Genomic DNA, 14,589 nt, shown 5'->3' on the forward strand with positions numbered 1-14,589 from the left:
GTGTTTAGTACAAGCCCGTTGGGGATTTTTTTAACCCGGTATGTAGTCACCTTTGCAGCGTGTTTAGTACAAGCCCGTTGGGGATTTTTTTTAACCCGGTATGTAGCCCAGCGTTTTAGTACAAGGGATTTTTTTTTAACCTGGTATGTATTCATCTTTGCGTCGAGATGGCGGCGTGTTTAGTACAAGCCCTTTGGGGATTTTTTTTTAACCCGGTATGCATCCACCTTTGTGGCGTGTTTAGTACAAGCCCATTGGGGATTTTATTATAACCCAATATGTATCAACCATTGCGGCGTGTTTAGTACAAGCCCGTTGGGGATTTTTTTTAACCCGGTATGTAGTCACCTTTGCGGCGTGTTTAGTACAAGCCCGCTGGGGATTTTTTTTAACCCAGTACGTATCCACCTTTGTGGCGTGTTTAGTACAAGCCCCCCCGTTGGGGATTTTTTTTTTAACCTGGTACGTATTCATCTTTGCGTCGAGATGGCGGCGTGTTTAGTACAAGCCCTTTGGGGATTTTTTTTAACCCGGTATGCATCCACCTTTGTGGCGTGTTTAGTACAAGCCTATTGGGGATTTTATTATAACCCAGTATGTATCCACCATTGCGGCGTTTTTAGTACAAGCTCACTGGGGATTTTTTTTACCCGGTATGTATCCACCTTTGAGGCGTGTTTAGTACAAGCCCATTGGGGATTTTTTTAACCCGGTATGTATCCACCTTTTTGGCGTGTTTAGTACAAGCCCACTGGGGATTTTGTTATAACCCGGCATGTATCTACCTTTGCAGCGTGTTTAGTACAAGCTCCTTAGGAATTTCCGTATAAACATAAACAAAAAACTGTAAATATCATAGAGATAATGACCCTCAAGAAATACTGTGAATTTCTCCCCTGTGACTTTATTACCGGCCACCATACATTAGTGTGTCATTTTTTCCTGTGACGTTTTTCCTATCCAAAATTATGATTTTTTTCCTGTGACTATTACTGGTCACCACAAAACGGCTAAACCAGAATGGGCAAGGAGGAGGACAGCAGAGCTAACGGAGGGGACAGCGGCATGGGACGGAGCTCAGGGGAAGAGAGCAGCTCAATGAGGTCGACTAGTGGGACAGACACCATGACTCCTGAGAGCCGGGAGCTTCCTGCCATCAAGAAAGGCTGGGAGAAGAGCGCCACCAGCGACGAGGAAGGCAGCCGAGGACCAGGGGGCAAGTCCACAAAAGCCCCCGGAGCTGCTGCCAAGAAGGACGAGATGGCCAAGCTGCAGAAGGAGTTGGATCAAGAGATCCGATACAGGTAAGGGTGCGCGCTCCCCAGGAATCCGCTGAGCCTAGCTCTGAGGAAATTTCCTTAGCACTGGTGTGAGTTTGGAGAGTTTGTGCATCATGGTTGTTCATTTGTTCTTTCTTTCTCCCTATTTCTCACACATGTATAAATATTGTTTCGATGACCTGTTATTCTTTTTCATGGGAATGCCATATTCTATTGTTTCAGATTTGATTGAAAAAAATTATAAATACTAGATGTCAATCTAGTAGATATTTTAATTTGTTATGTTATGGATATATGAATTCCTGTACCATATTACACACTGCATGATCCTTCGTGACTTAACGCTGTCCTACCCTCCTTTTCCAACCCCTTCACACTTCCCTTTCATATCCCCTCCCACTAAATACCCACCACCCCCAAAAAAAGGGCCACGATGGAACAGCTTTGGCTCATCAAGAGATACCTGGCCAGCAAGGAACTGTAAGTCATACGTGGAATGAGTCCTCTTAAGCACATGCATACAGCAACAATTGCTTTCCAGATAAATAAATTATTATTGGCTTGCTATTTTGCTTGGAATTCCCATATTCTCAAATTTACAAAAAAACTTTCCTTATCTATGCACAAGAAACGAGGCGGAGATTGGGCAGTTATCTTACCTAATGCTGTACATTTACTGTAGCAGTCAGTCAGTTTTTGAATGGCAAGCACTTTAAAAGCTAGAAACACTTTTTGAGGGCCAAAAAAAAAAAAAACCTGACATATCAATGTATCAGAGTTCAGAGATGACCAAAAGGCATCGAATTCAGAGCTTCTCAGCTCAGAGCTCCTCCAATAGTCCGGACCAAGTACTTCAGGAGACTGTTATTTACTTTGCAACCCATTTATTGTAGGAGATGGAAATGGTTCATTCTTTTGATATATGCTCATGTTCGTCTTCCTATTTCGACTTATATTACTCCATTGAGTTTTACCTTTTATCATCCTCTACGGAGCTACCCTCTTTAAAATCTGGATATAGTTTTGTACTGTTCTGTTCAGTTCTTCAGGAGATAGGCACATCTATTGACATCACTGCTTTAAGGTAGTGGAGAATATCACTTTGTAAGTAGTGTCATATTCTCTTCCTTTAGGTCTATGTCACGCCTTTTCTGTTGTAAACTAGCTTAGCGTATATATATTGTCCGTCTGTTCCTCCCAATGTAAAGTTTTGTTTCTTATGCTTTTTCACGTGTCATATTTGATATTGCAGATTATATTATTTCACTTTCATATGAAGAATCTTTTATTTCTTTAATTTAGCGTCAATTTTTTTTAAAGCCTGGTTTTATTTTTAATTTCCTGGGCTTCTCTTTCATTTCAGTAAACCATTTTTATCATGGGGACGAAGCCTCCTGCATTAGGGGCCACACACAAGAAAAATTCTTTTTCGACATGTAAAACAATACTCACAGAAAGTGGAAACATCCTCACTTGCAAAATACCATCACCTACAGCACAGGCTCCCCACAACCGAGCTGTTTCACACTTGTGTCTAATTTCTTTCTTGTAAACTCTTCTCTGGTTTTCTTTTGGCCTGGGGGAGTCCTTGTCACTTCCTATTTTTCTATGGTTGTTTTGAATTTTTTACCGCAAATTTCTAGCTTGTGATTTTTTAAAAAATACAGCTATATGGTAAATTTTCAAGAATTTCATCCCACTTTCTGTGTTCTGTCAATTTTGGAACATTTGCATATCTTAGGAAACAGATTAACGTAGTGTCAAAAGTGAGACTTTCAGGTCTCAAAAATATATTTTAGCTATTTTATGTCAGTGAGTTCCTACAGGATAATGTCCATCTCATCCCTTCATCACATTATTCTTACTTTGTAGACTATTACTTCTATCTCTTGACAGTGCCGTGAATCTTTCTTAAGGGGATTCCGTGCTGTCCTTTTCAGTGTTCCAGTAGCCATGTCCCCTTGGTGTTAATAAAATATCTTCTTTTGTGTGTCCATCGAAAGAATGAGTCACCTCTTGTCTAACAACAGACAGTGTGCAAAGCTTGAGCAGGCATTTCAAAGTACTTGGGGGCTTGAGTTCTGAGATGAAGGATCTTATTAGCAATTTCAGGACTTCATAATGCGTTTCTAGGTCCAGTTGCTTGCACTGAGAAACTGACAATGCTGTGAGTCAAAAGTCCACTATTCTGTAATTCTAAGTCCTGCTGTTGCTTGTAATCACTCGCATCTGAAAACCAGAATACCAGTGACTTCAGATCATATGATTATGTCAAAAGAGTTGTGATATATTAGGTACCCATGTCTTCCACTCTCTCTCTCTCTCTCTCTGTCTAGTATGCTTTGCAAACTAAGACTAAAGAGAGGCATGTTCTATATACGACCGAGCAACATACTATATCCAGAGCCTTTTGATATATTTCATCAACTTTATTCATAATCAATTTGCTGAACTGTAAAAATATCAATTTACATTTGAAATTAGTCACTGTATACTGTATCAGATGCTTCCATTTCCCTATGAATTCATTATTCGCGCTAGAATTTTTTTTTTAGCTAGCATGCCAGCTTACTGTCACAAGTAAGATATCTATTTTCGCACAGGAAAACTGAGATTAGTAAGGGACCTCACAGACAGAGGGCGTTTTGTAAATACCGAGAGATGCTCCCCCAGAAGGAGGTAAGAGTCCTTGCCCAAGAAATGTTTCATGTTTGTAGGAGAGAGTAAAACTAACTGTCATGTTCTTTGAGATACGAGGGAAGTAAAGATGCATGTCTTGTATATTACTTTATGTGAATTAGCGGTACAGCAAAAGTGCATTTTTCCTTCAGTTACTTTTTGGGACTTACTTCTGTTTGTTTCAGCCGTCAAGAAATGAAAGGTAGAATTTTGCCTTCTATTTATTTCCCCATATTAATTTTTCTGCTCCCGCTCTGAGGTGACGCCACCCAGGAAGTTTTCTTGAGTTTCTTTTGACACATAAGGTCAAATTCAAGAAAAGATGAGATTAGGAGAAAAGAAGGAGAAAATCTTCGTGATAAAGGATGATGAAGCATGGAGAAAGAAAAGGAGGGAAAAAGAGAAGGAATTATGAAATAAGAGAATTTCCAAGTTGATATTCCGGTACCCTAGTAAATATAAAAGGAGAAAGTTGCCAAATCATCAAACGTAAAGATTTCAGAACCGGAAGCCGCTATAGCGTCTCAAAAAGGGAAAGAGTCATGGGGTATACATATATATATATATATATATATATATATATATATATATATATATATATATATATATATATATATGGTACAGGAAAGGAAAATATCTTATCATAACTTGTGATCAAACAATAAAGATTAATCCCCGTAGTGGGGCAGTACCGCCATTAAAGTTCTTTGCAGCGTCCCTTCGACCACTAGCTGCAATCCCTTTCATTTCTTTTACTGTACCTCCACTCATATTCCCTCTCTTCCATCTGACTTTCCACCCACTTCTAACATTTATTTCGCAGCGCAACTGCGAGGTTTTCCTCCTATTACACCTTTGTAACCTTTTACTCTCAACTTCCGTTTCAGGGCTGAATGACCTCATGGGTTCCAGCGCTTGGCGGCCTTCGGCCTAAATTGTATATTCTATTCTATTCTAAACTTGGTTAATATATGTCAATCGTTTTATATAACAAATTATAATAATTACAATTATTCATACTAGAAGGTTTTTGTGTCGACAACTAAATGCTACATTGTAGCCAGCTAGACTAACCACACATTGTATCCCTCTTATCTTGAGTATCTTGAATATTATCTTGAAAATTGAAGATAATTGATTCTTCCCGTCTTTACCTGATTCCCCTTTAACTAATCTGTCAGTATACAATTGAGTGTGAGGTAAGTTACATTATATCCTTACGTTGCATATGCATGGTAGACTAGAATCAGCAATCTTATAGCATATAAAAACAAATAGACCAGCACGTTCTATAGTCTTTTATACTTTGTTATACTATGTAACCATTGTTTCTTGTGCATGAAGACACCACGCTCGCTCTTTCTCATAATACAAATGGACTGAAGGACTTTCAGTTGTCTTGCATCATTGCATTAGAGTAATTCAAACAACCAATTTAAATATTTTTGAGTTCTGACTGCAAATGTAACTCGAGCTGTCAAGATTGATTCTCATATGAATCGACATTTACAAGGACGATTTGTCCCTTGCTCATTTCAAATTTGAAATTAGTCCTGAAAGACAATAAATCAGCCACAGGTTTGCTACGGAATTATTTAAACTTGAGAAACAACAAAATACAAATTGCTGTTGATTGCTAACAATAACATTTGTTTTTACGAAGGTCTTCATAAATGTAATTAATTGTACCTATTAAATTTTATTCTTTTACTACCTTTTTTTTACTTAACATTTTTTTATACGAAATATGGCTACTTCAATTGTCCTTCACCTCGACCAGAGACACTATTCAGTGGTCTGTTGGGGTGTTGCAACAGAGTGTGGAAGAGCTGCAAAAGCAACTGGATGCAGTGAAGAAAGGAGAGGATTTTGGTAAGCAATTCTATAAATATATAATGTTCTAGCTACGCTACATGTTAGGGTAGGTTCACACAAGGCGTTTTTAACCGCGGCGGCCACCGCTCGTTTAACACTGTAATCGTTCACACAAAGCGTTTTTGAGCGGCGGCGGCCACCGTACGGTAATGCTTCTTTATATATACAGTATATATATATATATATATATATATATATATATATATATATATATATATATATATATATCTACTTTTTTGTGACATCCAGTGTCAGAATGATCCCTCTCCATAGTTAACAGTTGACAGTGACAGCGATGCAATAGTGTGTGTGACTGTGATCACGGGGACCAGGCATGGTGGCCAGGGTTGCTATGGTAACGCACATTTCTCATTGACTGACACACAGCCAATGATGGCAACTGCTGTCTTCAAAAGCGCGGTTCACCACTGTGTGTGAACGATGTCACTGACCTGTATGTATCTCGACACGCCCAGCAATCGCGCGTTGGCGAGGGGAATCTCGCTACCGCGAAGTATTGGAAACCGCCGCGGTTACATGTTAACGATTCCATAAGCTAACATTGAACAATCGACCGCGCATATCTCACCGCGCGGTTAAAAACGCCCTGTGTGAACATAGCCTATAGTCTCCCACCATGCCTTGGGATGTGTCCACACTACGGTAAAACATGTCATACACACGTGTCAGGTATTATCACATATATATCACGAACAATTTGAAAACATGTCAGTTACATAAGTGGAGCACCTTTATCAAATGCTGGATAATTGTACGAAGTGCTGGTTAGTACTATCAATAAGTCACTGATTTGTGCTCGACCCATTTGTGATGTCTGTGCAACAAGTTGCCGACTTATTGCACACACACATCACAAACAGGTTGCGTACAGGTGTTTAAGACGCTCTACTGCAGTGTGGAAACACCCAAGTCTGGAATCTACCTGGAATGGATGTGTTTAAATTCAACCTCCTTGGAACTTTGTTTGAATGAGGCATAACTTTTCAGATTTTTGTCAGCTAATCTGTTTACATGCTGTCAGAAAGGTACTCAGCGCTGTTCTATCCTTCTCAAAGCACAAACTTGGGATCTTTCCTAGATAGTGACCCCAAGGGTTTTAACCCGGTAAGTCTCGTATACCTTTACGGCGTGTTTAGTACAAGCCCGATGGGGGATTACCGTAAAAACATAAACAAAAGACTCTAAATATAAAGATAATAATGACCACCAAGAAATATTAGTCCAAGATAACGACCCCAGAAAACCTTGGGGGTCACTGTCTAGGAAAGATTCCAGATTTGGAATCCGCTCTGGTAACTTCTCGGGGCTAAGTTTGTCAACTAGGAATACTTGACAAGCTTTTGGTAGGTCACTCTACAACATATACCTCTGCAGAGCTATTATACTGTAAATATTCCAATTCCTAACCGTGGGGACTAAAAGTGTTGTGGATTAAAGGTTACCTTTTCCGACTGCTAACCTTAGATACAACCGTCTTCACGATTTTAGTCTATTACTCAATTCAAATATTGTTACATAATAATTACTATACGAGACGTTGTCTCCCTTTTGGCTAATTGGGGATCTTAGTTATGATGGGAGGGGCTAGAAAAACACCTCATTAGTTCTGTTCTTGAATTATGCCTAGTTCTAGATTGCATTAACCTTATCAGTACTTTTAGCTTCAACTCTTTCTCCTTTTTTGTTAAACAAGTGAAATTTCCCTTGCTTAACCAACGCATATACAGCTATAAAATTATTTATTCAGAATTGTAGCATGAATAACTATTAGTTAAGAGAAGGCAGGACTATAATTTACAGTACTTGTATCATATTTCGTTAATCTTTTCAAGATTAGAACAGTAAATCATATACCTGTTGAACCTGCAGCCATTTATTAAACGAAAATTAGTCTTAGTCATTTTCTATTTTACATGTTTTCTTTACATTATTCTACTAAAAACAATCTTATACTTTTTAACCAAAGACTGCCAGGAATCAACGCCTCAGATAATTTTTACGTTGTCTAAATGTGGCAGAACCCGTGAAAAGGTCAATGCAGGTGAAAGGATGCACCAGTGTCTTGAGACAGTGTACCATTTGGAAGTGTTGGGAGGGAGGAGGAGAGAAAGATCTAGAAAGTGCTAGATGGATAAAGTAGAAGAAGTATTGGGAAAGATGGGCCTAATTATCTAAAAACTCTAGAGTGCATGCAAGATAGCACTGAGTGGTGCAGTTTATATTGAGGTTATACAAGCTGTTGATACGCCTTCAGCGTGGGTGTATGAAACTGCTATGTTGCTGGTTTTCCGTGGAGACAACCCCCAACTCCCTTCTCTCACAGAAAGCAGCTTAAAGCTGAAAATTGTGAATAGGGATATTCTTTCAACAATAACTATGAACTACGCATAATACAACAATAATAATATTACCCTTATTGCAGGCAGCGAATACAAACTACGTTACGAAACCCAGCTTGAACTGAACGCCAAACTGGAAGATCAGACAGCTTGGTACGTCGACGAGATCGATAAGACGAAAGAAAAAATGAAACAAGGTGAGTGTATCATATATGTATCATATATATATATGTATATGTATATATATATATATATATATATATATATATATATATATATATATATATATATATATATATATATATAACACTAACACTAGTTTGGATCTTCCTCTGTTCACGTGTTCTTATTTCACCTCCTTATTTCAAACCCTTCTTGAAATCTTCCAAAATCTCATTAGGCAGTGTCGCAATTGCATACTAACATCATTTTAGCATCTGGCTGACAAATTCTGAGCAAAGTGGTCAATGCCGGTGTCAAAAATGGGTTGCACACGTTCATTCAAGATATGTACTGCGTTTGTTAACGCCTCCTGTGATGCTTCGTCCGATATAAAAGCACTAAAAGGTTGAGACAAGGTCTAGACCTTATAGGCTGAGGTATTTGCTACGGCGATCAAGCGTGTTCTTCCATCTGAAGGCATTGTATTATCATTCACTCAAAACTGGTTTTCTGAAAGGGTTTTAATGATCAAAAACTACTTTTCCTTGATAAGGGTTTACCACCTATAAAAAATAAATATAGTGGCTACATCCATGGGCCTTGACTAAATCTGAACCTGCTTGTGGTTTCTAGCAAAGTTATTAAAGGAAAACTTTGCTCTTATAGGCCTAGACTGTTACACATTACAGCTCCTAAAAAGTGCTAGCCCTATTTCTTATTGCATTCTTTTACTTGTACTTTCATTTTGGCGGACCCTCTAGTCAAAACTGATCTCATTCTTACTGTATAGGCAAAGGAACTAATACTGGCACCAAGATTAAAAAAAATCACAAATGCACTTATACAACCACTGGATACATTCGGTAAAGTGTGGTAGTAATATACACAAAGATAACAGAAAATGTGTTCCTGAAACATCTCCTTCATGAAGGGTCCCTCAAACATCACGCGACTCCACATTTTCCCACCAACTTTATTTCGGCTACTTATGAAAAGCTTAGCGGTCAGGGAACGTGATAGACTCACGAGCTGACTTGGCTTAACTCTTTCCAACAATTTTCTTTCCCCGCTTTGGATTATATCAGCAGAGCAATAGGTCTTCATTAATAGCATTGTTATTATTTATCATTACTGATAAAATGATAAAATTACTTTATGGGAAAGAAGTTTCTGAATATTTTTTGTACTTTGTTGTGACAATTGTTTATTCTTTTGCCTAGGTAACCGGTTCACACCAGTTTTCTTCGTAAAGTCTTTACAAGTTTTAATCATATTTTCAATCTTTGAAATCTGCTCCTGACAATCTCTCTCCCTTTCTCTTTTCTGAGAAGCCTTAAATTGTTCAGCGAAACAATGCATCGTCTTTGTATCTTGCTATCCTATTAGAATCATAGACCAATATTCTCCATTGAACTACATACCTCGAATCTTGAAACTATTCTCTACAGAACTTCACGTCCAGACTATAAAGTTTATACTCTTCAGAAAAATACAAATTCATTTACTTTAATTTGAAATTCTTTTTTAGAAAACTTTGGTCTGTTTTTTTGTTACTTTTAAGTATATATTGATACGTCGACCCGAGTGTTGCCCATATTTTCAGTACATCTGTTCAGAGCATGCAGAAACCGTCACGTGCAAGGGCTTGGCATCTGTACCTCAAACCTTGCATGGTCTGCATCATTCAGTGGAAGCTAAGTAGCCAGTGGTTAATATCTGCAAAAATAACAGTTCCTGATCTTAGACCCAGCCTGTTTCTGCATTTCATCTTCACGGCAAAAATCTGGTTAATCTGATTCTTATGGCAAAACTTCCAATGCTGGGAATATATAGTTAACTTCATTTCCTGCATGCGTGTTGTGACGTCATAACACAATCAACCAGTCCATTAAACGTTCATAACAAGACTTGTTTCACCGCGAGGTCTGAGGTGTGGTCAGAGATTATACGGCTTCTGGTGCAGCCGACAACTTGCGCTGCTAGTTCGTTGTAGGCCTAGTTTTGCATAATAAAGTCTTAGTCTTTCGAGTTTCTCAAATTACGAAATGCATCTATAGGCAAGGTTTATTTTTATTTATTTTAATGCTCCTTACAAAACTATTTCCTGTATTTCTTTTGTAATTTTACTCAGAGGTGAAACATCACTATTTGACTGCAAAATTTAGTCAAGGAAAGCGTTAAAACATTTAAGATCAAATCAAAATATTTAAACAATTTCGAAACGCTGCAAATGATGTGCTTGAATATGGACTCTCGATGAGAATCTTTGACCATCCGTGATGCAAAAGGGTTTATGATTCCATAATGACAAAAGCAGCTCATTAAATATCCATCCTTGACCTGAAATAGGCGATCGCCGATGCGACCATTACACGTTTCTAACAATAACCACGTTCAAGACAATAACCATTATAACTGTGTATATTAATAAAAAAAAATCTGTTACTTTGTCATTTTATTGAATCTAGTCATCATATAACTTCCTTTTCTAGTTACATTTTCCATTAGAACTTTACTGTATCGTACTAATACTTGAAACGAGTGTGACCTCTAACGATGCGAAGTTGGCATTAATTTCTGCCTTCCCTTTCTCATCCGTTTTCTTTGGTCTCTTCCAGCTTAGCTATCCAATTTCTTCAACTGTCTTACTCCAATTTCCACCCAAACCCCTCACTTATAAGGAGATCACGTGGGTGTTATCTATATTCTGAATATGCGACTGTGTGTTCTTGTTGAATTATAACACTTGGTAACCAATCGCTTTAATGTTATCTAAGATTGTCAAAAACTGTTCAGCATTGTGTCATATCCAGCGTTCATTATAGAGTTCTGAGTAAGATCCTGATAGCGCCATTAATTTCTATTGTTATGTAAGTTGCAGACTCATTATCATGTCGCATGTTTACTATCTGCTCTCTCTCTCTCTCTCTCTCTCTCTCTCTCTCTCTCTCTCTCTCTCTCTCTCCATTTTGCATATGAGAGAGATGATAACTAAAATTATATATATTTTTTTTAAGATCGAACAACAAAATACTGTTTAGCACACATATATCCTTCGCATAAAACTGATTTTTATCGATCACCCAACCTATGTAGCAGTAGATAATAGCTAATTTTCTGAAAAGCCCATCTAATACAACAATTATACAAGTCCTTTTTACATTACAACCTTGAATTTTTATTAAGCACTCACTCTCAAGCAACTGTAGAATAGACGTATTGTGTAGATACTGTAGAGTCCTACAGCACCGTTGTTTCCACTAACTTCCTCTCTTGTTTTCATATGTTTTCGTACAGCCTACCAGAGGATGAAGTACAGTCTTACGACTCTATGTGAGTTGGTTTCGCTCACCTGGTTGCTGTTGCTTCTCTGTTGTCTCCCACTTCGGTCTCCCACATGCACTGATTCATGGCGTAACCCATTTTAAATTGCTCAAAGTAATGACTTCGTTATGACGTCATCACGGTTTTAATTTCACTCACGCTCGATCACATTTGAATTTGATGTACGCTAGACACAGTCTACCAAGAATAACTTGTATGTAATTTGGTTATTAACTCGACGAAAGGGGTTACGCTGATGTAATCTAGTTAATATTGTTTTCATTATTTACAATTAAACTTTGTTTTCAGATTTGGCAATATCAAAAGTACTGTCCTAGATATTACGAATGGCTTTCTGTGATGTATTCTCAAGTGTTTGCATGCAAGTCTTATGTATACATTTATTACTTGACTGCCTTATGCATATATTACAACAGAAAAATATTTTTGACATTTTCCAGTGAGTAAATGATGATGTTGCACGCCAAATGCATTGTCTACATCGTTTATGGATGGCGCTCCTCCCCTTCTGCATGTCATTGTCCATGCATGAAATATGTAGGCCTATGTCTAAAATGGATTGCTGCCAGCGCATGAACAGTTTTTTTTAATAACATTCGTTTGTATAAATATTTACAATGATTTTATCGCCAAGAAAATTTATGAGTACGAAATAAAAAGAAAATTACGAAATAAAATATAATATATATATATATATATATATATATATATATATATATATAATACACACACACACGAAATTACACTATAAACATTTACAAGAGTTTTCGATATCTAAGGCACCAATTTATTGTTCCATTTGAAACTCTATATATTCATTCACATGGATTTTTCACTTCACTGGAATTTCACGTCGTGGAAAATAACACATCTGTTTAATGGATGAGTGCAAAAACAAGCAGCGATAATGAAACCTTTTGATTATCTACGTTTGTTGTTCTGTATTCCCGATCAGTGTGGTGCCCAGATGCTGGATGGGATATATTAAGATGAATTATTTTAATACACACCCTTGCCTTAAGGCCGCCCTTAAATAGGGTGAGAGTAAGAAGACGGATATGAACTTCTAGAGTCCAGTGGTTCCTAAGGGAACGAGATGCCTATGAATAATTAAAACAAAGCACAGTATATTTTTATATACGCAATTTATTTTTTCTGCAAAAAATAGAAATAAAATAAAATAATAATAAAACTGTAAGCTCTGTGAATGAAGATTTAAAAAATGTGGTTTTGTTATCAATACGCATCATATCAACTTTGTATTTTTTTTTATTTCTTTTTATTGCAGCAATTCAGGGGGTGCGAGAACTGACTGCTAATTATGAAAGGGGTGCACACACTGAAAAAGGTTAAGAACCACTGGTCTAGACCAGGCCAAACCAACCAAGCCACGGCGAGCAAGCTGTTGCTAAATTCACAGCAGTGCTAGCCAGTATGATGAAGGCTATGCTTGCCAATGCATGGTTTTCTTTGAACAATCAAGATAATTAAAACAATACGGGTTGGTTGCAAGGTACATTAACGTCAGTAACCCAGGGATGGGAGCAGCAACCAAGGTCGGATTGGGATACTTTAATTCAGGAGCACTTTCACAGGGACCACTTAGGCCTAAGGAGGGGGACTCAAAGGCCCTTAGCTAGAGCATAGTTTCCTAGGGGAGGTTAAGCACTCTTACAGCAGTAAATAGTATGTGGGCGCATACTCCTCTCTGGTCAACCATGGCATTCTAGATTAGGTTAGGTTTTTTGTGGGTTTTGGGGGAAGGGATCAAATCCCCTATTGGGGCACACTAAGTTAGTTAGGTTAGATGTGGTTAAGGCTATCAACGTGGTTTTGGCAGCTAAACCTTCAAACATCCCATGGCCTGTATAAATTTGGTTTCTTGGAAAATTTACATAGTACACAACAACCCTCAATATAAACTGGCAGCTCTCTCTCCTTCAACTTCACATATGGCTTACTTTTCATGCTATTATAAAGCCGACTGGAAGTTCTTTGCCCTCAGGTAACCCAGATAAGAAGAAAGAAGAAAATGGGAACAAAGAGAGTGATGCAAACCCTGCAAAAAGCCTTAAACTACATTTAAAAAAATGTAAGAACTGGAAAATGGAGAAGAATCCTACAGTGCCTACTTCAGTTGTATTAATTAATTCTAAATGTTTTATATCTACTATTTAGGCACCACAGTATATAATATATTTGTGTATATATATATATATATATATATATATATATATATATATATATATATATATATATATATATATATATATATATATATATATATATATATAGTATATATGAATACTAGATATAATACTAGATATAAAATACATTTAAAATTAAAATTAATATATATACATATATATTATATATATATATATATATATATTAGTTTGGACATTCTTTTAATATTGTTCTAGCCTAATTTCACCCCATGATTGGCCATCACAAACTGTCTCTATTTGCTTCGCATGTATACAGGTATATACGTACCGTATATATGCATGCGTGTATTCATTAATGAGCCCCAGTTATTCAATACTCTTAAAGAATAAGCCCCAGATAACAGGAATTGACCCAATCACGCGACTGACTAATGGACTGATGTTGACACACCACCATTCTTAGGCTAACTCCAGTCGCGAGCTTAGTCAATATTCTATTTTTAGTAAGTCACGAAAAAGGGATCAGGAATATCCAAGACCTGTTTGTATACCTTATATGTTTATAATTTCTTCCAGTTACGCCCTGAAGAATTACAACTTTAACGTAGCTCCCCGATATGTGGCTGCTTTACCCAATCCGAAACTCCAGCTCGATAACGCATGCGTGACGTCACGAGTTATAGCTACCGCGTCGTATTTTAGATACAATATTATAGCTGC

At 37.4% G+C, this 14,589-nt stretch overlaps 1 protein-coding gene across 22 annotated transcripts in view; it reads left to right on the forward strand.

Annotated features, from left to right (window-relative positions):
- The window catches only part of LOC136849210 (uncharacterized), a 32,025-nt gene that overhangs the window by 4,090 nt on the left and 13,346 nt on the right, over positions 1-14,589 (forward strand). For 10 of the 22 annotated variants that reach the window (XM_067122385.1, XM_067122379.1, XM_067122382.1 and 7 more), the window contains exons 3-5: positions 1,020-1,304; positions 5,740-5,831; positions 8,278-8,391. In XM_067122385.1, the coding sequence (XP_066978486.1) occupies positions 1,021-1,304; positions 5,740-5,831; positions 8,278-8,391 (490 nt within the window). In that variant the 5' untranslated portion in view covers position 1,020. Of the gene's footprint in view, positions 1-1,019; positions 1,305-1,706; positions 1,761-5,739; positions 5,832-8,277; positions 8,392-11,653; positions 11,690-14,589 lie in introns of all 22 variants that reach the window. The other 12 variants (XM_067122369.1, XM_067122374.1, XM_067122376.1 and 9 more) reach the window with 3 other exon arrangements.

This window comes from Macrobrachium rosenbergii, chromosome 20 (genome assembly GCF_040412425.1).
Source record: "Macrobrachium rosenbergii isolate ZJJX-2024 chromosome 20, ASM4041242v1, whole genome shotgun sequence".
Taxonomy (NCBI): Eukaryota; Metazoa; Arthropoda; class Malacostraca; order Decapoda; family Palaemonidae; genus Macrobrachium; species Macrobrachium rosenbergii.